At 53.4% G+C, this 22,504-nt stretch overlaps 1 protein-coding gene across 2 annotated transcripts in view; it reads left to right on the top strand.

Moving 5' to 3' along the window:
- The window catches only part of RXRA (retinoid X receptor alpha), a 127,141-nt gene extending 118,919 nt beyond the window's left edge, over positions 1-8,222 (top strand). For both annotated transcript variants that reach the window (XM_067309306.1, XM_067309307.1), the window contains 3 exons: positions 243-334; positions 2,158-2,263; positions 6,584-8,222. In XM_067309306.1, coding sequence (XP_067165407.1) covers positions 243-334; positions 2,158-2,263; positions 6,584-6,731 — 346 coding nt within the window. In that variant the 3' untranslated portion in view covers positions 6,732-8,222. The remainder of the gene's footprint in view (positions 1-242; positions 335-2,157; positions 2,264-6,583) is intronic.
- The last annotated feature ends 14,282 nt before the right edge of the window (positions 8,223-22,504 follow it).

Raw genomic sequence — 22,504 nt, 5'->3', positions numbered from 1 at the left:
TCTTAGTGAATGTATGAAGCCAGCTCTTATGGTCCCTGTTGTATCTCACAGGAACTATCGATGTTCCTAATGAACTATTTTTGATGAAGGAGGAAAACGAGGGCATTTTCCTGAGCTGGTATAAATGAGCACTATCCCATGACTTCATTAAACATGCCCCAGAGGACCTCACTCTGGGACTGACACCTGGTTTTTCATTTCTTTTTAACACTGACACCTGTGATTTTTTGTGTCCTTTGCAGAGTACTGACAGAACTCGTGTCAAAAATGCGAGACATGCAGATGGATAAGACAGAGCTAGGCTGCCTGCGAGCCATTGTCCTCTTCAACCCCGGTACATGCAGTTGCCTTCTCTCTCAATTCTCCAGTCCTCTCCTGACTGATGCTGTGTCCTTTTGGCTCCTTCTTTCATTACCTCTAAAGCTCTATTGCAAATCACTCTAGGCACTAAACCCCGAGAACAGGGTGAGACAGAAGAGACAGGAGTGAAAGCAGAATGAGTGCTACACGTGCACCTTTCACCTTTCAAGTATGTTCCTGGCAGGCCGGGGATGATCTAGCTCCATACCCATAACTGCACCTGAACTCTCCAGGCCTCCCTTTCCAAGGGGCGTTTAGGGTTGAGGGCAACACTTCACATGCCAAAATGTTCTCCCTGCGGGGCGCATCGTTGTTCAGCTGAGATCTTGTGAGGAGAGGGCGAATGCCACCTTTTGGGGGCTAACTCCTACTGTGGGCTGTGTTCTCCGCTGAGGTGGAGGGGCTTTAATTTTATCCACTTACAGGGTCCTCCTATTTTTAGCGTTTCAGCTGACTCAGTGAAAGGAAGGTTCTGATGCTTTAGGACGCTGTCTCTGAACAGGGGTAATTGTGAATCCAGAGATCTTTTAAGACAAAACTAAGATGAGGGCAAAGTTAGAGCATGGATATTATTGTCCTCTGTTTCCTAATCTCAACATCCTAGAGATTTTATTAACTGGGTTTCTGGATAAGTCACCTGCAGAGCCTGGAAAGGGTGAAGGATACAAAACTGGCTCATAAGAACCTTTTTGTCCTCAGCTTGTATGGTTTTACAGAGTCCAGGATGCTTTCAAATTAGATTACTTCTCCCCTTTGTCCTCTGCTGCCCAAGGGAAGGAGGTTCAGTCTTGGAGGTTGTCTCTAGCATTTCTGGTGGCAAAGCCACAGTACGTCAGTAGATCTACTGGCATGATGTAGATGCCTATATATCTCTGTTGGGGGATTTTCTGTCTTTTAGAGTGGGTCAGTCCAGAGCAGAAACAGGTGGCAAACAAGGATACAAACCTCTGCACCTATGGCCACCCCATCCACCTATGCCTGTGTGCCCTCCACCACTCTTTGCAGAAAGGATGGGTCGTGTGCGAACGCTGTTCCTTCTCTGGCCTTTCCCACCCTCTCCAGGCCAGTGTGTTTTAGCAGGGTTCAGTGGCTGTTTCTTGTTTTTGTTTGACTTTTAAATTTTTATTGTAATCATCAGTAATTTATCGTCTGTAATTTGGGAGTAGCCATGTATGGTAAAAGAGGGGGAATCTGGAGAGGTTCCCATCATGCCTGGGCTTGGGGATATCGCTTGCTTGCCTGTCCCTTTCACCCTACTAAAAACAGCCGCGGCGTCTCCTCCCCCTCCGGCCCCGCTGGGAGACGCGGGAAGCACCGCAGTCCGGGGTTGGATCGGGTTGGGATTGCAGATAGTCACTGAATCATGGGGGAGCTGCCAGTGCAGGGGCTTTTTTTTCAGCCCTGCCACAGTGCTTCATGTTGGAGGGAGAAATCCCACAAGCCCATGACTTGAGGGGGAGCTAAAGCCTTTGGATGAGGCTCTGCGACCACTGAATGAGCCAAAATGGTTGGGTTTGGGATGTGACCTGTCTGGTGAAACAGAGCTATAGTCACAGAGCAAACCTATAAGGTCTTGATGTGTTAGGTTCATGCCCCAAATAACCTGGGGCTGAGACCCTGTGACCACAGAAAGGCTCTATGCCCTGATCTGTTTGGGGCTGTTGGTGGCCGGCAGGGTAGAGCTGGCTGTGTGTGCTCACGGGGTTGCAAGTCCAGAAGTGCCTGTTGACTTTGCCTGCCTGAAAAGCCTTGAAGTTTGTGTCCTTTTTGGCTGATGGTCTTTTCATTGTCTTGCAGATTCGAAAGGTCTCTCCAACCCGGCTGAAGTTGAGGCATTACGGGAGAAGGTGTATGCATCGCTAGAGGCATACTGCAAACACAAATACCCCGACCAGCCTGGGAGGTGAGTGGCTGGGTGTGCCCCGTCCTCCCCAGCAGTGTGTGCCTCGAGCCACTGCAAAGACTTGTTGGAAGTGGCGCTGCAGCCTGGGGGAGGTCTCTGAGAGCCCATCTTCCACCTGCGCACCTGCAGCACGTGAGTGCTGGGTCCCTTTTATTTAGGGCTCTCACCCTGTTCCCAAGCCTTCTGAATGTGGGTAGCTCTCTGCAGAGAAAACTGCTCATTTTTAATCCGCTTCTGCTGTGGACATCCTTAGAAAATCCCACGGTGAAGGGGAGGGAGGTCTTTATTCTCATGCTAGCAACTGGCAAGCGTGGCGCAGGGGAGCGATGCAGCCAGTCCGACAGTAAGGGTCACGCGGTAAAGGCAGTGACGAGACCTGCAGCGTCCTGGCTCCTACTGCTACAGCAGTGGGATGAGCACATGGGGGAACGGGTATCATTTCCCTTTTGGAAACCGCTGAGAGCAAGCCACAGCAAAAACAAGACACACACGGAGTTAATTTTCAGTGGCAGATGAGCATCATTGCTGGGAAGTGAAAGCCTCAATTGATGCTCTCTTCTCCCCTCCCCTCCTCCCCCAATCCAGCTGGGAATGGGAGGGGGAATTAGGAATGCTTTCCTGGACCTCTCCAAAGCTGAGTGGGCGCATTTTCCCAGTTACAGCCTGAAGCTGGCAACTGCCAGTTAAGTTACTGACAGTCATTTAAGAAACCAAGCAAAGCACTGGAAACTGCTGCTGGTAGATATCATTGCTGAGGCATAAATATTGGGAAAAACAGCCCAAGCAACTAGGATTTGCATCTTACCTGTATTCCTGGCCTTGCTTATCTGGATGGTTAAAAAAAGAAAAGAAAAAAAGATGCTCTTAGACTAGTGAATGCAGTGGACAGATCACTGCCTCAGAAGCAATATTGCACTGTGTTTCCCCGCCGCCGCTGTGGATATCAGTGTACTGGCAATTGAAAGCAGACATGTTGTTAAGGGGCTTCTTGGATGTTCATGATTGGGTTGTGGAGGGGAAAATTAGGATGAAGATACCGTTGGGTGTTTTTGATTTTTTGCGGCGAGGAGGGGAAATGAGTGTTGATCGTGGTGCATAGAGCAGGGATGATTACCTCTCCTCCCTCTGTGTAGTTTGCTTGGACCCCAGGCCAACTCTAAAGCTAGCTGCTCTTCCTGTAAAGCGTTATTAAATTGCACACCCTAAGCAAATCCAGATCCTGGACTTTGGCTGTTCTGATGTTTCAGAAGAGCTCTGCTCCCCTTTAGGCTCAAAATGTGCAGCCAGCCGTAAATGGCACAAGGAGAGCTGCATTTGGAAATCCAGCCAGGAGCTCTCCTGGAATATTTGCCCCATGGGAAGCTCTCTTAGCTTCAAACAGGCATCCAGTGTCTGCAGCTGAATCTTGTGGCTCGCGCACACGGCTGCTCACTGGTTTGCTGCTGCGGGCTGGGGTGGGACTTGGGAGCAGGACAACGCGGCAACAAGTCTCAGGAGCGTGTGGCCTCTCTGGTCAGCGCTTTCAGTTGTGCCCACTCTTCTTTTGCCAAGTGAAGTGGCCTTGCTTGAGGAACCAAAGTTGCTGAAACAATGGCCAAAATCTATTCTCCAGGGGCACTACATCAGTGATACAGAAGGGAGTGTTTTAGATCCAATATCCTGGACCACGGGCTCTTGAGTATGATGATCTCCTGCCGGCTTTGAAAGACCTTGAACTGGGCAGCTGACCTCCTTGAGCCTCTCAGTTTCCCTCTGTAAAGGGGATCCTGACACCTTCTTTGTGAAAAGCTTTAGGGACAACACGTGTAGGGCTGTACCTATGAGAGCCGTGACGGAGCACTGCTAACCTTACTGCCTCTGTTGCGGCACAGGACAGCAGTGGATTCAATCCAAATGGCTCGGGAGGGTTAATTCGTAGGCTCGGAATCCAGAGTTACACAATAGCTAAATGAAAACTCTCAGGAGCGCTCTCCATCCTCCTGGTCTAATGGCACAATGTGATCACCATCTGGGGCTGGAAACAAGTTCTTCCTGTGGTTGAGCAAATGCACGGTTGAGCCTTCGCAGGCGTTGCACGCCCTCCCCTGCTTCAAGCTGCGGCGAACGCTTAGCTTTGCCGCTGCCAAATTTCAAATGCCCTTTGGTGCGTGACTTCAGCCAAGTCCTGGCTAAGTAGTCTGTGATCAAGGGCTCGCAAGCTCGATGTAAACATGATGGCACCAAAAATGAACTTCTCTGCAGCAGTGAGACGAAAGGAAACATTCCTAGGAAAAACTGAGCAGCGCTCCCTCCCCCGGGGCACCCCCTGCTCCTTGTCCAGGGAGGGCATGGTGTCTACGTGACATGGAGCAGCCGCGGGTAATCAGGGCTATTTTCCCCCCTCCCAGCCACAGCGCTGGCACATTGCGCTGCGGGCTGGTTATCTCACAGTTAAACATATCTGAGGGCTGGAGCCATCATCTGGTTTGGTTTAAAGTGAAACTTCCTGAATGGGATGGTAGGACTGATTTGTTTTTCCTGGCTCTTGTCCCACTGTTCTCGCCAGCTCAGCAGAAAAAAAGAGAGAGAGAGAGAGAAGTGTGTGTGCATATATAATATCTGTATGTTTGTGCATGTCTCTCTCTATGTATATATTTTTTAGAGAGTCCCCTTCTCCCTGTGCTGGCTCGGTTCCGGCCATTGCGCTGCATTGCTTATGTCGAAGCCCTGATTGTGCAGCAGTAAAAACAAAGAGAGGCGCTCTCAAGGATTAAAGGGCCTTTCTCCCTTTTTGGGAGCACTCGCACAAAAAGCCATGGGGTACGTGTAAGGAGGTGACATCCCCCAGCGTCTCTCCTCTTGAGACCTTGTGAAGCTCACCCGAGGCTCTTGGCAGCGAGGCTCATGCAGGCAGACGTGATGAGGTGCAGGCACCCTCCACCTCCGGGGGCTGTGCTGCCGCCTTCTCCGGAGCCCCAGCGCACCTTGCCTGGTGCAGAGGAGCCCATGGCTTTCACCCTGCTCCGTGGCCTCCTTTGCCAGCATGCATCATCCAGCAGCCCTCCAAGCCAGCTGGCTGCTCGGCTCGCTCTGGCCAGGAGGCTGGCGTGCAATAGCCTTTCTCCAGCACAGCTGGCCAGCCCTTGGGCTCATCTCTGCCTGCTGGATTTGGCTGGAGTTGGTGGGCCCCGTTAATTGCCTAGAGCAACGGCGAGGCTGAGCTTGTCCAAGCTGGGACCGCGCTGGTCGCTTTGTCCTCCACGAGCTCCTTCTTCCAGCACTGTCGGCTCTCTCCAGCCCCCCTGCCTCTCCCCTCCCCGAGCTGCACGCAGCACTCGTTGCCTGTCAGCGCTCTTAAAAGCATCATGGGTGCAACCTGAAAAGCGTCTCTGCCAGGCAGGGTTGGGAGAAAGGGCTTTTGTTTAGCCGGGGGTTAGCTGAGCCCCACCAGACACTTTGTGCCAGGCAGGGAGCAGGGGAGCAGCTGCTGGCAGCCCCCTGGACCCAGGTGCAGACAAGGGGGCTGCGCGGTGGCTCCCCGGGAGAGATCTGCTTTGGGTCTAGCGTTGCCAGCTTCAAGCCTTTGCTTCAAAAGCTACTGTCTCCTTTCATTGGCTTCACCCCAGAAGTGCCTTCAGCCCAGCTTTCTGCCGTGCAAGCAGGTCCCAAGGGCTCAGAGCGGTGGCAGCAAGTAACCTGGAGTGACATCTGTGCAGAGCTGCCTGTGAGGTGCCCAGTCCTTACATGAAGGAGGCATCACCAGGTGAACTGCTACTCAGCTCTGTGAGATACCCACACTCAGCATCCCCTCCATCCCTCCTCATCCTCATGGCTGGTTTCAGTTTTCCCTGACCCAAATCAGACTGGTGTAAGCTGCTGCACTGCTGAATGTGAAAAGCCTAGCTCAGTAGGTTTCTCCTCTCCTTGGTTGTGGTGTATCTCCTTGGTTGTGGTGTAAGGAGTCCTCAAATGTTTCAGGGCACTCTCTGAGTGACTGCTGGAGAAGCAGATAGTGTGACTCACATGCATGAAGCCAACAGTGCACCCCAGTCCAGAGGGGACTGCCTTTAGTTTGTTTTTTATTCTTTCAGTTTTGCTCCCAGCTGTTTGTTGTGAATGTCATCTTCACTGTGGCTGCCTGATCTTCAAGGCCTGGGACACACATACCCATGAGTCATTTCTCTGGGTTTAGCCCCATGACTTTGGTAGCAAAAGAATCCCAGCTGTGTCTGACTCAGATCCATTTTGAGCAGGAGCAGTGTCAGAAGCTTTGCGGGTCATGGGCAGAAATGGGGCCGCAAGTGGGATCTCTAACCATGCTGTATCTCCTGCCCTCCCTAGGTTCGCCAAGCTCTTGCTCCGTCTCCCTGCGCTCCGGTCCATCGGCCTGAAATGCCTGGAGCACCTCTTCTTCTTCAAGCTAATAGGCGACACACCTATCGACACCTTCTTGATGGAAATGCTGGAAGCGCCTCATCAAATGACTTAGAGAACTGCTGCTGGGTCAGTCCCTACCACCTGGCCGGGGCCTCCCGGGGCTCCTTCCTCTGCTTTTCTCCTCCTCTGCCCCAGCCCCCTTCCCTGCCTCGTCTCCCTGATGCTGGAGACACCGTCTGATCTTCTCCGTCTGCTCCCCGGGGCGACACCCTGAAGTCCTTGCCTCCTCGTCATGTTGACCCTTGTTCATTTGCTGTCATTGCTGCGTCTAAAGATCTGGTAGCTGTTTCCCTACAGTAGCTGTAGAGAAGTGGGAACGGAGTGTTTTTCACAAGCGACCACAGCTCTCCCCTGCGCCCTGGTCCCCCCTGCTATTCGTAGCGAGTCGCGGGCCGGGTTTTTCGGTACCCCGTGTGCCCCCCGCGGTCGGGGTTGCGTTTCCCGGGGCTGGGAGTGGGGGACGGTCCGAGCCGGCCACGGCGGCCCTTTGGGCAGTGGGGTTCGGATGAGGGGAGCAGTTTAACTCGCTGAATTGCAGTTGGCTATTTTCAGAGGATGGAGTTTTTGAAAAAGAGAAGAGAAAAAAAATCTATTTTTGGTTTCCAACTATTATTAATAGTCTTAGTAGTTACTTCTCCGAGGGAGAGGCAGCCCTCACCGTGCCCTGCAAATGAGTCACCCGTGGCTGCACAGAGCCTTCTCCTTCCGATTCAAAGCAGAGGATTTGGGATTGATCTTACTTCCCCCCCCCCCAATAAAGACCTGAACGGAGAGAGGAACAGTGGCATGGAGAGACGGAGCCCCCCCGCCCCTCGGCGCGGAGGGCAGCGCAGGACGGCAGCGGCCGGAAAGGCCCCGCTTCCCGTCTGGAAGGGCAGCCGGGCGCCGCTGCTGTTTCCAAAGATGACTCTTCTCCCGGCTGCGGAGCTAAGCCAAGCAAACACGGGCCAACTGGAACGTGCGGGTCCGCAGCGCTTGCTTTAAGGCTGCGAGGGACTCGCAGTCGCCCTTTGGCAGCTCGCAGGGGGCTCGCTGGCACCCCCGCGCCCACAACACTACACCCGTTTCATATCCCGGCATGCGCGAGGCTCAGCGCGGCCAACCCCGCGGGGACCCGCGCGTGGCTGCCCTTTATTTCCGGGGCTTTTGCGACGGAGGCGGTGGTCGTTGGGCGAGCGGCAGGGGCTGGTGGCTCCGGGGCGGCCGCGCGGCGTCGGCGCCGCTTCCCCGGTTCGGCGGGGCTGGCGGGGGACCGCCGGGCGATGGGACGGGTGCCACAAAATGCACCTTTCCGGCGCTGACTCCGCTGCAGGTACGCGGGAGCCCGGGGTCCCGGCAGGGATTTGCTGATGTGCCGGCAGGGTCTGAGCCCTCGCCTCATCCAGGCGTCCGAAGCAATTTTGGGAGGCCTCTCTTGTTGATGCAGCAGTTACGGTTCGAAGCTCTGTAAGGCAGCGATTAGTGGGAGTGCTTGGCCAGGCTGTTAATTGTGCGTGTTAATTAGCGGTGAAGCAAGAACCGGGACCCCGTCCGCTTCCCTGAATCTCCTCCGTCGGGCAGAGACGCGGGCGCTGCGAGGTCCCGGCTGGAGGCAGGGGAGCTGGCAGCAGCCCCTGCCTGGGCGGGCACAGAGCTCCCAGATCCTGGCTCCCTGCCGGCGGGAGCCTGGGCTTTGGCCTGGCCCTTTGCTTAAACCTCTGCCAGACAGCAAGGAGACGGGTAGATTTGGGGGCTTCCCCAGCCCCTCGGCGGGCGTCGCTGTTGATGGCGGCCGCTTCGCTCGTGCGAAGACCTCGGAGGGTCGGCCGCGTCGTGCGCCTGGGGAGTGTTTCCAGCTCTTTCGGTCTCGTTTTCCCCCCTTTGCAGCCTGAGCACTTGCTGATGGACTTGGGCAGCAGGAGCCGCGCTGGGCAGGGAGGAGGAGGAGGAGGAGGAGGAGGAGGAGGAGGGACAGGCATTTGGCCTTCGCAGACTGATGCCGTCTGCGTTAATCCTCCTCGCACGTCGCAGCGTCGCACCCCTGTCCCGCAGGGCCGGCTCTCCCGGGCAGCTCGGGAGGCAGAGGAAAAGAGCCAGGGAGCGTTTTTCCCTTTCACCTCACAATTTCACTTTAATCAGGTATCTCCAGAGCCCAACTTAAAAAATGAGTTAGAAGAAAAAGCAGAGCAAACAATGAAGGATCTTGTTGAGGGTTTTTGTCCTCCTTAGCAGAGAGATGGTCCGTCCTGGACACGGCAGCGGAGCGCGTGGTTGGAGCCAAGAGCGAGGTGCCTGCGGTTGGCTTCAGACCAAGGGCTTCCCCACCGCTTTTATTTTTTCCGTGCTTTAAAATGATAAATTATTAGGTCCCAAATATATTTCTCGCTCTCCTTCTCCCTGTGGGCTGTAGCTGGCTCGTCAGATGGTGGCTTTGCGCCTGCGAGGGTGCCGGCGCGGCGGCCGCCAGCTCCCACCTCTGCCTCGGATGGGCGCAGTTGTCGCCCCGTCTGTCCTCCTTCAGCCTGGCGGCTCGCGGCCCCGGCTCCGTCCCCCTGCAGTTAATAAGGCCATCGCACTGCTAAATAAAAACTCAGGATTTCAGGTCATAACTTTCCCTTAGGCTGGCCTGAAGCGGCAAATCCACAGAGGCGGGGAAAGCGTTTTGGCTGTGTTTCTGCGGCAGCCTGCGTGCCGCCGAAAATATTATTAAACAGCTTCACCCTGGAAGAATTTGCCAAGAAAACTAGGCAGGAGAAATGAAATATGTAAAGGGTGCCAGTAAACACGAGCAGTCTGTTCCTCGCCAGCGCGGCGCTCGCACCCCCCTACGCGCGGTGGCCGGGGGCTCGCCGGGAAGGTGTTAACTCCCGGCGAGCCGGCGCGGCGCGGAGCCCCGGAGCGAGACCGCTCCGTCGGAGCAGCCCGGAGCCCCCTGCCCGGCGCTCACAGGCTCAAGCGTCGAAGGAGACGAGACGACGGCCGGCGCTCGCCTGCCGGAGACCGCGAGGGTGCTTTATGAGAGCCCGTCGACCTTGCACTATAATAAACCTTCGCTGTTGCTTATCTCCGTTGGGTAGAACCACTTTTTTTCTGATTGAATGCTTGAAAGGGGCCGGCGCCAGGCGCTGGAGCCGCCGCTGTGCCGGGCTGCGAGCGCTGCTCCTGGCTGGCTCGGCGGATGCGGCAGCGGGCAGCACGGCTCCTGGGCTCCGCATTTTCCCACGCCGCCGTCCCCATCGGCATTTGGCCTGCTAAAAGTACAACGCCACCAGTGATGGGGTGCCCCCAGCAAAGAGCGCCGTGCAAAGGGGGAGGCTCTGCCAGCAAAGGGCTCGCGCTCCGCACGCCGCGGGGCGGGTGGGCTCTTCCGTGCCTCAGTTTCCCCGGGTGGAGCAGCGTATTGCAAGCCTTGAGCCATGCTTCTCGCTGAGGAGGGTTTTGGTGCAAGACCGAGAATCGTTCTGGGCTTTTGGTGAGCTTTCGGCACAGGCAGGCATCGTGGGAGCTCCGGAGTTGCTGTAACGCGGCGTCGCTCCGTCGCCCTCGGTGGAGCGCGGATCTGTGCCAGCGGCCGCCCCGGCTCGCTCCGGCTCGCGGGGGCCCCGACGACACGTGAACAACCCGCAAAGCGCTGGCTGCCCCAATCCCCGCGCAAACGGCCCCGTTGGACCGGAAAGCTCGCGCGTCCACTAACATCCGCCGCAGCAGCCTTAAAGCAACGTGCTTTTACATGAGTTTGAGTCTTTCATTTGTATTCTTTTTCATTTTTGGCTTTTTCATTTTTTTTTCCTCATCGTAATAATTATAAATATACTACACGCTTGTTTGAAGAGGTGATACATGGGTAAAAGAAAAAAAAAAAGCGGCACATTATTCACTAGAGAGGTAGGACTTCTATTTAACCAGATCTTAGTATTCTTGCAAAAATCTGGTTCGATTAGGGTGATTTATTCGTTAATTCTTTTTTTTTTTTTAATTTCTTTCTGTTAGTGGGACAATCTTTAATTTTCTAAAGATAGCACAAACATCAGCTTTTCAGCCACCCGCCCGCCACCCTGGATGCTCCTCGCTGCCTTGTCGTGCGCGTTTCAACCGAGCCGTAAAACAGACCCGCTCCGAGTTCAGCGGGCCCCTTAGGATGCTCCTCCCGGAGCCGCGGCGGCTTTCCGAGCGCCGTTCCCGCGGCCCCGGCCCGCCGCCGGCCCCTGCCCCGGCCGTGGCTCCCCAGCTGATGCTGTCCCCGCCGGCGACTCGCGTGCATGACCTGTTTTAAGTTGATACATATGTGCGTGTGTATACATGTATGTACTGTAGATATATACACTGTATAAATATCCTCACTCACATATACATATATTATAACCGTAGCAATTACAGACTTTTTGTGTTTTTGTTTTAAGTCAGTTCTTTTTTCCTGTTTTTTTTTTTTTCCCTCGTACATTTTTTGCTTCATGTAAGCGAGTACATTGTATCTGAACCCCTTCCCGAATTGGCATATGCCAAACCTGGATCTTTATAACTCGAGACAAAGGAAATGCATCTATTTTAAGATGCCTTTTTGTTCTGTTTTTGTGTTTTGAGCAGCAGGTGGTTTTGAGTAAAATAGCTTTAGCAATTCCCAATACTTAGCGATGGATGCCTTGGCTATGGGGTGCATAGCTAAAAAATGAAATACATTAAAATTTAGAATGACAAAAAAAAAAAGAGAAAAGGAAAAATATCTAAAGCATCAATAAAGTTAAAAATCTATTTTTGTACAAATGTAATTTTATCCCTTACGTATTCTTGGATATTTTTTTTTCCTGGATTGTTTTGTTTCTTCTATAGAGATTGTTGTAAACTCTCTCTCTTTCTCTCTCTCTCTCTCTCTCTCACTTTCGCTCTGTAAATGTTCAACCACAGGGACAGGGATCTGGAGAAGAGTGAGACACTTTTGACCGTGTTTTAAAGGCTTTATATGAAACCTGTTTTGAAATAATTTTTTTGAATGAACTTTTTATTTTTTCCCCCACTTCCAAAATCTTTGGGGGGGGGGAGGGGGCGGGCTGGTCTGGGGGTGTCTTTTGTCACGTATATCCGGCGTTCCCGCAGGTCTGTTTTACTGTGAAATCACTACCGTATATTATTATTCACTTAAAAAAAAAGGAAAAAAAAGGAAAAAAAAAGAATTGCTGCTGGAAACGCCAGTATTTTGATGAACAATTGTATTAGAATTGTGAAAAAAGAGAAAGAAAAAAAGAAAAAGAAAAAAGGCAAAAAAAAAAAAAAGAAAATATATGAGCATTTTAAAATATAACCCAGTCCAAGTCCTCTTTTGTTCTGTATGGGTGTTTCTGGAGTTATTCCTTAAGGCTCTGTCCCCGGTCGCACTGAACTCAATGGAAAATCCCCTTTTCTCACGCGCTGATCGTGCTGGGCCTGGGGTGGGCGGCAGCGCCGTGTTGAGCTCGGCCCAGCACTGCGGCAGCAGCCTGCAGGGCCCCGTCCCGCGGGTCACCCCACTGCAGGGTCCCGTCCCACCACGGGGTCCCTGTCCCTCCGCGGGGTCCTGTCCCACCACGGGGTCCTGTTCTACCATGGGGTCCCGTCCCACCACGGGGTCCCTGTCCCTCCGCAGGGTCCTGTCCCACCACGGGGTCCCCATCCCACCATAGGGTCCTGTTCTACCATGGGGTCTTGTCCCACCATGCGGATCCCCATCCTACCACAGGGTCCTGTCCCACCACAGGGTCCTGTTCTACCATGGGGTCCTGTCCCACCATGGGGTTCCCATCCCACCACAAGGTCCTGTCCCACCATGGGGTTCCCATCCCACCACAAGGTCCTGTCCCACCGTGGGGTCCCCATCCCATCACAGAGTCCTCTCCCATCCTTTTCCTATAGCCTACAGTGAGCCTTCGTCAGGCCGAGCATGGCCAGCTCACACCAAGAGGTTTTGTGTGACTGTGAAACGAGACGGTCCTGCTCGCGGTGGCCTGGCCGCTGCCTTGGAGCCAGGCACGTTGGTGGGTTTCAGGACAGCTTTTGGCACCTTCCCTCTGAAACGCCGGGGCCGTACGGGAGAGCAGGCGGCCCCGAAGACGCGTCCTGGGCGCGGGGCATCGTGCAGCACGGGAGCGGTGCGCTCACGGGGGTCACGGGGGTTTCGCAACACACCTGACCGCTCACGCGGCGACAACAGCGTATTGACAAACTGTCCTCTGGCAGAGACGCGGGGACAACGTGCTGTTTTCCAACCATTTTGCCTCCCGGTGTCGAATCTGTGCCTCTGGAGCGGGAACATTGCTGCGCAGGGAGGTGCTGCGAGCCCCTAACGCTGCGTGTGCGTGAACAGAAGCTGTTAGCGGTGGCCTTAGCTTAACCTGGATTTGTTGCCAGGTACAAACAAGATTGAACTTGCTCTTGGGTTTACAGGGGAGATAAATCCTCGCCGACGGCTGCAGAGCCGGTGAAATGGAGAAGGAAAATAAGAGCTTCAATTTGGTTAGTGACGATCTGTGTGTTTCTAACCCGGCCTCAATATTTTTTCATTTGCGAAGCTCTGGGACGCGGCTCGCAAAGGGCAGCGGAAAAGGGCTGCGGGGGGATTTAGGCGGCTCGGCTGTGACGAGCCGCTGGGACCCCGCTGCTCCCTAAGGTGGGATTGCTCCCGCTGCCGCGAGGCCGACGGCCTTTCTACCCTGACCAGCGGGAACGGGGGCTCGGTGGGAGGGCGGCTACCATCCCGCCGTCCGTCCTGCCGTCCGTCCCGCTGTCCCGCTGCTCGCCCGGCCCGCCGCCGCACCCCGAGACAAGGGAGGCTGCTCGCCAGGCCTGCTGCATCGACAAATTCGATTGCTCCCGTTCCAGAGGCTGGTTATTTGTCTTGTTAACCTCCAGGCAGCAGTTTGTGTTTGGAGAGTAAATATTTACCTCCCTGCCCGAGTTTTTTTCCCCCCCTCCACTTCTCCCAGGGTGGCGCGAGCTGGGATCCATGGGGTAACGCTCGCCGCGATGCTCCCCTCCGGCCGAGGGGCTGCCTGGCTGTGTCCCCCCCCACCCGCCGGCTCGAAAACCACCCTGCGCTCTGCGAATCGATTCTGTTCCTATATTTAAAGAAATTAATAGCAGAAGGCAAGGCGAAGGCAAGGCAGCCGCTGCGCTTTTTGCTCGCGGTGCGCAGGCAGGGAGTGATCGCCGCCGTCTCACGGGGGGGGGGGAGCTGGGGTATCTCCCCACCCTGTCCCGCTCCCCCTTCCCCTGGGAGCAGGGAGACGGGGGAGGGCTCTGCTCCCCCGCTTCGCTGGCAGGGAGGGAGGGGGGGGGGCGGTCTGCACCTTGCTGCCGTTGCTCCTGCTTCTGCAGAGATCAAAGGGCCTGGTTTGACTCCCCTCCGGATTCCTCGATAACAGGAGGTTACTGTAATGTAATAAAATGTTTTGTACAGGCAATGTCCTGGGGCCTTCGTTGGGTCTCCGGGCTGGAGATGTGCAGAATTCGCCCTTTCCCGGTGAGGACACAGGGAGTCCGGGGGGGGGGGGGGTGTCAGCGTTTTTTACCCCAGGATGGCAAATACAAGGGGTTCAGCGCTCTCTGTTTTATCAGGAGCCTCCTAATATCAGCTTTCCTTAAATCTGGAGCTCTGGGAGGTGCAGGTTTGGGTGAGGACTTCAGCTTTTTCTGCGAAAACACCACCCTGGTCCTTACGCAGTGTGAGGGGGAGGCTGCAGAGCATGCTCGGGGGGGTGGGGGGAGATTGCTCTTGGAGATGGGACTTGCTTGTTGGCACCAGGCTGGCCACTGGTCCTCTCCATCCCAGAATCCCAGAATGGTTGAGGTTGGAAGGGACCTCTGGAGATCATCAAGCAGGGTCACCTAGAGCACACTGCACAGGATCACATCCAGCTGGGTTTTGAATATCTCCAGAGAAGGAGACTCCACAACCTCTCTGGGCAACCTGTTCCAGTTCCATGCCTTAGCTCTGCAGCGAGCAGAGGCTTTACAAATAAACACGGGCAGATGAGCTCTTTTGCTGGTAATTTGTCACTTAATAATTGCCAGAGGCGAGCAGGTTAGCTTCCTCCTCGTGACGTCTCTCAAGCGGCCTTTTCACCCCGGCCGGCCCCTGGGCCAGGGTCCCACGGCACCCCATCCCTGCCCTTCCCTTCCCTTCCCTTCCCTTCCCTTCCCTTCCCTTCCCTTCCCTTCCCTTCCCTTCCCTTCCCTACCCGGGGCACCTTGGCCCCCGCAGCAGCATTTTCGCCGCCCTCCCCATCGCCGCTGGGAGCCGAGGAGCCGCCGGCGCCCGCGGGCTGCAGCCGCCCCGGAGCCCGAGGCCGAGGCTCGGCGAGCGGCGGCGGCCACGTCCCAAAGGCAAAGTGCTGCTGCCACCTCCCGGCCACGGAAATCCCCGCGGTGTCGGGGGGCCGCCGCCGCCCGGGGGGCCGGTCCGGTCCCGGTCCCGGTCCCGGTCCGGTCCGGTCCCCCCCGTCGGGGCTGGGCGCCGCGGCGTCTCCCCGCGCCGGCACCGCGCCGCCGCCGCTCCGCGAAAACCTCCGCTGCGGAGCGGGGAAGCTGCTGGGAATCGCGGGAGACCCTCCTCCGTGCGGGTCTGGGTTTGTTCTCCCTCTTTCCATGGCCTTCAGGAAAACTGCACGTTTCTTGAAGCGAACGTGTTCCTCCCTTCCGTCTTCCCTGGGATCGAGGCCTTGCTAAGCCCGGCAGCGAAGCTGCTTTCTGCCCTGAAACCTGCCTTGCTCCAGTTCACCCCTATTTTGTCGCCTCTGCCTCGCTCTGACTCCGAAACTCCCTGCGGCAGTGAGTCGCGCAGATCAACACCCCCTGCACCAGACGCTGCAGCTTAAGGCCTTCATCTGTTTTTTTTTCCTTCAAAGAACCCAAGGGCTTTTTTTTCCCCTTACAGTATGACAAAGGGTTAAAAAATGCTTAAAGTAAAGCATTGCCTAAAATGAGTATCTTTCATTTCCAAAGAACTTGAGATCCCAAGACACAGGCGAGAAATACTAGCCACAAAAATTTTGCATCTCTCTCTCTCTCTCTCTCTCTCTCTCTCTCTCTCTCCCTTACAACACTGGCAGCAAAACCTTGTTTGGCTTTATATGCAAGATTTTCCATACGATGTTCCAATGCAACTCGATTCCACTAAGCCCACATCTTGTTTTTCTACTGACAAAAAGTGAGGTATGATTCTTGGCTCGGTGATTTTCTGCTGTGGAAGACTAAATGAAAAGATGCTTTTAAAGCTCATTCACTCAACAGTCAAACCAAAACCCAGGGGGAGGGTCAAATGGAAATTTGCTGAAGTTATCAGACAGGCTTTCTGCTATATTTCTTTTATGGTGGGTATTCGGCTGAAGAAAATTAAATGAAGACACAAGTGTTTGTTAGGATACTGCTAAAGGTTGAACCGACCGATGAGTAAAATGGCTAAGTCATTTCATTTATTTTCTTACAAAAAGCTTGTGTTTGAGTCATTGTGATTCCTGAGGACACAGCTCTTGGTGTTCATTTTGTCTGGACCTTTTAATTTATATCGTAAAAGCATCCTACCTTGTAATAAGTGCAGCCACATACATCTTTGTGGTAGGAGCTACCCTGCACAAGCGAACAGCAATTGCCTCACTCAAGGTCACCCGCAAGGTCGGGAGCGGAGCTGGGAGGATGCTGTCACCCATCCCTGTCCACCCACGGCAGTCTCCCACCAGGCTCCTGCTTTGCTGCTTGTGAATTTGGCCCGTTGTAGCCTGCTCCTTGCGCTCCCTGCCTGTTTGTCCCAGCTCAGGTGGTTGCTTTCCAGTTGTCTCGGTTGTGGCAAGAAGGGAGCACGGGTATGGTGTTGTCACCACTGTAATACAGCAGCCTGGGGCTGTAGTAACGCTGTGACATGAGGAGGGGACTGGGAAGCCTAACGGCTTCATCCGCTTGGCAGGGAACTTGGATCAAATGTCCTGGTGAAGCCTGGGCAGAGGGTTACACGACAGCTACGGACAGAGGAAACCTTGTCTTCCCCTGTCAAGTCCCACCAGCCTGGCCTGAGGGAAAATCCCTTCCTCATCCCAAAACAGTCAATCAGCCGAGCTCTGAGCAAGACGTGCCACAAGAACAGCAGAGATGGATGGCATGGGGCACCCCAGGGTGTCTTGCCCCACGTCAGTCACTGGCCATGGCCAGCCTCTGACGTTTCCACAAGCACAGCCCTCCCTGCTCCAGCCCTTCCTCCTCAAATCCACTGTGCAGGGGGGGAGAAAGAAGGACCTTTGCTAGGCTTTCCTGCCCTGCAGCATGGGGTTCACACAACATAAACCCGGTGCAGGTGATCAAGGAAGCCAGGACCTTGTGCTAAGCAAGGAGAAGGCTGGGAAAGCTGCTCCAGTGTGTTTGCAGCCACCAGCATCTGCCTCCCTTCCTGACTTGCTGCCTGAATAGACACATCAGGACTTGGGTTCCTGGGCGATTCGAAGACATTACCTAATCCTTTGAAACCAGATCCTCCCGTCAGACTCCAGTTGGATGAGAAAAGCTTGCTCTGGCCTGTCTGTTCCTGCTCCAAAAATGTTTCCCTCCTTATGGCAAAGAACGTGCTGTGCACAATTTCCTGCTATCTGGAGGGAGGAGATGGGTCCCCAAAGACCCCATGGATTAACCCCTGCTTAGGAAGGCCTGGCCTTTACACATTGACATAGCTTCCTTTCATTTTAGAAGAATGATGCATCTGCCATATTTCTGCTTTGGAAATTCCCATGTCTTCTGCCCTATGGTCTCTGACTTGCCCTTTGGAAAAGACTCATGGGCAGGAGGTTCCTGGAGACAAATCAGAAGTGTTTGCCATGACTTTCAGGCTGTGTATTACAAAGCCAAAACGGTTCAGTTCAGCCTTTGACCCTACTCAGCACTGTGTCCCCATGCACAAAACAGACCATTCTGGTTGCGGCAGAGGGAATGGGGTGGGCACGGATATAGGTGTCACGAACTGCTTTCTGGTAGTTAGCAATGGATGAGCCAGCTGAAACATTCTCTATGTCTAGAGCCATTCGCACCAGCCTTCTGGCTGTGGGTTCACTAGTGTCTAATACAGGATGCTATCGCAGGAGCAAAACTCTGCAGCAGAGGCGCAGAGCTAACAGTGCAGATGGCTGGCGCGTGTCCGACAGGGTGAAATGGAGCCACCACCCAGTCTTTCCACTGGTGCGTGCCCCTCTGGCACAGCTCGGTCTGTGCAGGGACTGTGGAAGGAGAAGGGAGGAGAGATGGTGGGGTGTCCAGGGCCGAGCAAGATTTAGGAAGGTTCCTGAGGGTCATGGTAGCACAGCCCGGGCTGGCCCGTTGCTGAGCCCTTGTTGGGCTCTCCGAGTTCCTTAGTCCCTTGACACGGTGGGAGGAATGCTGGCAGGAGAGACAATTTGTGGCTAGCTATTTGCTGTTGTCACTCCAACCATTTTACCTTAAGAGGCAATAAAGATGAAAGCCAATAATAAGCAGCCAGCCATCATTTGGGGGAAAGGCTATAATTTACTCTGCCAGGCTGCAGGGAGTCCATCTGAGGCTGGAGTTATTGACAGGAAGTCTATATGGTTTGTTTCTTATAGTACTTATGTGCGTTCAGAGCAGTTGAGGGTGACATTTTTAAAATCTAAAAATATACAGCCAGTAGCAAACTTCCAGCAGCATGGAAGGCAGGGGAAGAATTTATGCCCGGAACGTTTTGAACTTTAAGAGAAGTATATTTGCAGAAAAAGCTTTAAAGCGCTCACAAGATGGGAGCAGTCCCCTGGATCCTGCTGTCTGGGGGATGTCACTGGAGCTGTCGGGGTCTGACTGTTGCACTTTGCTGAGGACCGTGGTCCTGGGGGGTCAGATTCTCATTTCTTCATGGGGGCGTAAATCAGGAACAATTCTGTCAAATTCAGGGCAGTTACAGCCAGATCAAACCTCAGCAAAGGAAAGAACTGGGTGTTTTTGTGCAGTCCCAAGATGTAACCACTCTGTGCCTCCATTCGGAGCCCTGGATGGGTTTTTTGTTGCTCTTGTGTCTATTTAGGCAGGACATCCTCCAAGCAGATGCCACTGCTGGGCACTGCCCCAGGAGCATGGGGGCTTGATCCTACAAACCTGGAGAACCCAAGGAATCTCTCCTCTGCTAGGATACAAGACCTTTGGTGGCCTTTTTCACAAGGGTCTTCAAAATCCATCCTTCTCTTCAAGACATGGCCTCATGGGAGAGGGAGGAGGTGGTTTCAGGAAACACAGGGAATGACTAATCTCTCTCCTGCCTCTGCCAAGGGAGAGCAACCAGCCACCCCAACATCCCTGCTGCTCTCAAGAGCTCTGGGATGTCAGCAGAGTTATGATTTATGGAGATCAATCCACCATCCTTATTTATAGCAGTATCTCTGTGTGAGACTTCACACATGAAGCCTGGCTGGCTGCATGGCCCTCTCTCCTGCCAAAATCGTCTCGGGGCCCCCCGACCTTCCCCAGGGGCTTTGCCATGTCACTTCCATGCCCATTTGGGGGACTGCCATCGCGCAGTCATCCCTACACCATTCCCCCCCCCTTCAGATTGTCCCTAGGAGATGGTGCATGCACAATACCCACGTTGCCTCTCTCTTTTTATTGCCTCTATCTTTAGAGCACTTTCTCCCAGCCAGAGTTTTTCAGGCCAGTGGAAAGAGGATGAGAAGTGCTGAGATGGGAGGAGACTTTCTGCACTGGGGCAGTGGGGAGAAATGGAGGTCCTGCTTTCCCAGCTGACTTGAAGCAATCCGCATGTAACTTTATTAAAAATGTGATCTTTATCTCTGATAAATGCGCTTCCCAGCTATTCAAAATACTTTGCTGCTTGCCAGCCCTTGTCATTTAGGTTGTTTCCCATCCTGCTGGTATTTTGCTCATACGTCCTCGTGCTCCTGCCTATCTCAGTGTCTTCACGATGGTCTGTGTGGGAGGCTGGCAGTTTTCAGGACACTGGGGTCCCCAGTCATCTGGGAATCTCTGTTCTCCTCTGAAAGGCAATGGGGGCTTCTAAACCACTTTGCAGGGGAAGGCTTGAAAACTGCGACCCAGCTGCAGTCCTGAAGGTTCAGAAACCATACGGCAAATGAAAGGAAGGAGGATATGTATTTTCCTTTTTGAATCTCATGATTTTATAGTGTTCTCATGGTCTGGGGATACTCATTTTTGAACGGGCTGAGTTGAGGGTTCCAGACAGTAGCTCAAATTAACAAGCCAGGGTCCTTGCCATTTGGGGTTACTGTGATTTAGCTGCTGCTGAGAGAGATCCCTCCAGGCACAGTGGGAACCTGCCATCGCTGTCAGCCTGTAAACCCCCTGATTCTCTGTTAGCATTAGGGAGTGGGAGGCTTGCAGTCACCTACAGGAGCATAATTATGTTTTCTCTCTGATTAGAAGGGAAGGAGCACCCTGGAAACCCTTTTTCTTGCTGTAATACATGGTCACAGCGAGAGAAAGTGTTGCAGCCTCTGTTTAAACCTGAACCTGTCCCCAGTGTTTCGGTCAGCCCCATTTCTGCGCTGTGATGAATGGGGCCCTGGGACATGTGATGCCTGTAACAGCCAAATCACTTACCTTGAAAATGCAAACCTTATGGAAAGCGAATCAATAATTTCTGGAGCCTCGGTTTCACTGACACGCGGCCTGAGCCCGCAGGAAATAAACCCTTTGTTAATCTTTCTCAAGAGGCACACAGTCTCCTATAAAAAGCTTCTGAAGTAAGTAACTAATTACAGCCTGCACGAGGCTCCAGTCTGTCACCCCTGACAGCTCTGTGGGAGAAGGGGCTGCAGCCGCTGCTGGCCGGGATGATGGACGAGTGTGCAGGAGCTCTTGGCTTCACTCTGAAAGAGGAAGAATTAATGGGCAAATAAATTACAAATCAATTATTAAACCTCAGCAGCATGCAGGGCCCTGTTCAGACTGGGTATCAAATATACATTTCTAATTAACTCAACAACTCTTGTCTAATGTGCACTGGATGCTGCCTACTGCTAGAAATATGAATTTTTGTCACAAACTCTAAATAGGACCTTTTATTTGCCTCTTCCTGCCTACTGAGAGAGTTCAGGCCTCAAGTCTGTAAGAAGCAGTTTTTAGGCATAGGCAGTGCTGAGACCCCCCCAGCTTTATGCTGAGACTCAGGACAGCTTCTGGTCCACCACAGGCTCTCTGTCTCGGCCCTGGGCACGGGTATAAGCTGAGACACAAAGGAGCCAGAATGGACCCGACATGTATTAAGTGCTTAATGTGCCGTGGGGTCTTGTTCTTTCTCTGAGCCCCAAATTCCCGATTAAGATGGAAGCCACGATGTTTTCCTCCCCATCCCTGCTTGCCTGGGACTCTGTCTGTCGGCAACTAGAGGTGTTACCATTAGCATAACCATTGCCTGATACCAGTTCCTAATGTCTAGACAGATGCCAGGCCAGGAGAGGTTCTTCTTGAAGCGCTAAGAAAATAAAAGGGCTTGACAGATGGGCTGCTGCAGTTAAACGCCCACCTCTGCTATCCTTGGATGAAACGTGTCCTTGAGTTATCAGCGCTCTCCCAGTTTCAGAGCTGTGCTCCTGAACAACATGGGTGAAAAGACCCTCAGGGAGCTGGCTGCTGCTAGGGTGTGGATGGAGGGTAATTTCACTGGGTTTGGGTATGGAATTAACGCTGGAGTCGCTGTACTGCCAGGTCCCAGGAAGGAGCTAAACCTTTGAGAAACTCATGCTCTGGACCAAGGCAGTATTTCTGGTGCTTGCTAATCAATTATAATCCTTAGACAAGCTCCCATATGGTGCCTTTATAAATCATTCTCTGCAGTTATCAAGCCTGTCTTGTTTGCCTGACATGAGCTATAAGGAGGGTACTTTTAGGCTAGTGTTGACTCAAGTGCATAGAATATGATTTATTTATAGAGAGTTTTATAAAAGGGTTTTAAAAGTCAAGATCCATGGAGCTAAAAAAAGGCTAAAGACTCATTTTGCAGCCTCTGCCTGGGCATTTCTTCATAGCAAGTCCTGGTTATGCAAAGGCTTCAGATGTCCAGCCCTTATGCAAAGGTCCTTTGTCACGGCATGGTGAAGCCTGTGGCTCAGAGAGACTCTGCTCAAGGGGCTTTGACGCTGGGTACCTGCAACATCTGCCTGGAGCAGCTTCCGCCGCAGTGTTTGGGCACAAAGGCAGAGACATTTTAGCCAGAGAGATGCACAGAGATCCCTGGGGATGGGTAGGGACACTTGGACTGAAACCTGAAGGTCCAGGAGCTTAGCAAAGATAGAGAAGGGCACAAAGACAGGACAAAGGGTCTGAGGAGAAACCACAGCAAGTGGGAGCAGCTCTTTGCCTCCCCCTGTGAGTAAAGAGCACAAGGTTTCTGGAGCATGTAGGGCTGTATGGGATCACTCTGATCCTGAGCACAGAGCGGAAAAGCATGAGTGTGGCCATGTGCCCTTGTCGTGGGCAAGCCAGAGTAAATGACAACTTGCAGTGGATCTGGATACTGGGGTTTATTTAGGAACCATTGAGATTTGAGCTTTTACCCTACTCGATTATCTCACACACTCACTCTCTCAGTATCCCCAGCGCTACGTTCACTAGGTTTTGATCCCCCCCCCATGTACACCCAATTATGTGCTGCCTGTAAACTTTCACAACTTAAGCTGTTTTTTGCCTATGACAGCCCTGACCTACACTAATGTTCTCTACTCTGCTGAGAGGCCAAGCATTTTGGTGCCAGGTGTTGTACATTTTAGCCCTTCTCCCACACAGGTTTGTTTCTAGCAACCTTAACGCCAGGAGTGGGAGGGGGCCCTATTTCCACTTCTGATAATGTTGAACAAACAGCAA

This window comes from Apteryx mantelli, chromosome 21 (genome assembly GCF_036417845.1).
Source record: "Apteryx mantelli isolate bAptMan1 chromosome 21, bAptMan1.hap1, whole genome shotgun sequence".
NCBI classification, from domain to species: domain Eukaryota; kingdom Metazoa; phylum Chordata; class Aves; order Apterygiformes; family Apterygidae; genus Apteryx; species Apteryx mantelli.
This window is presented reverse-complemented; position numbering and strand designations above follow the sequence as displayed.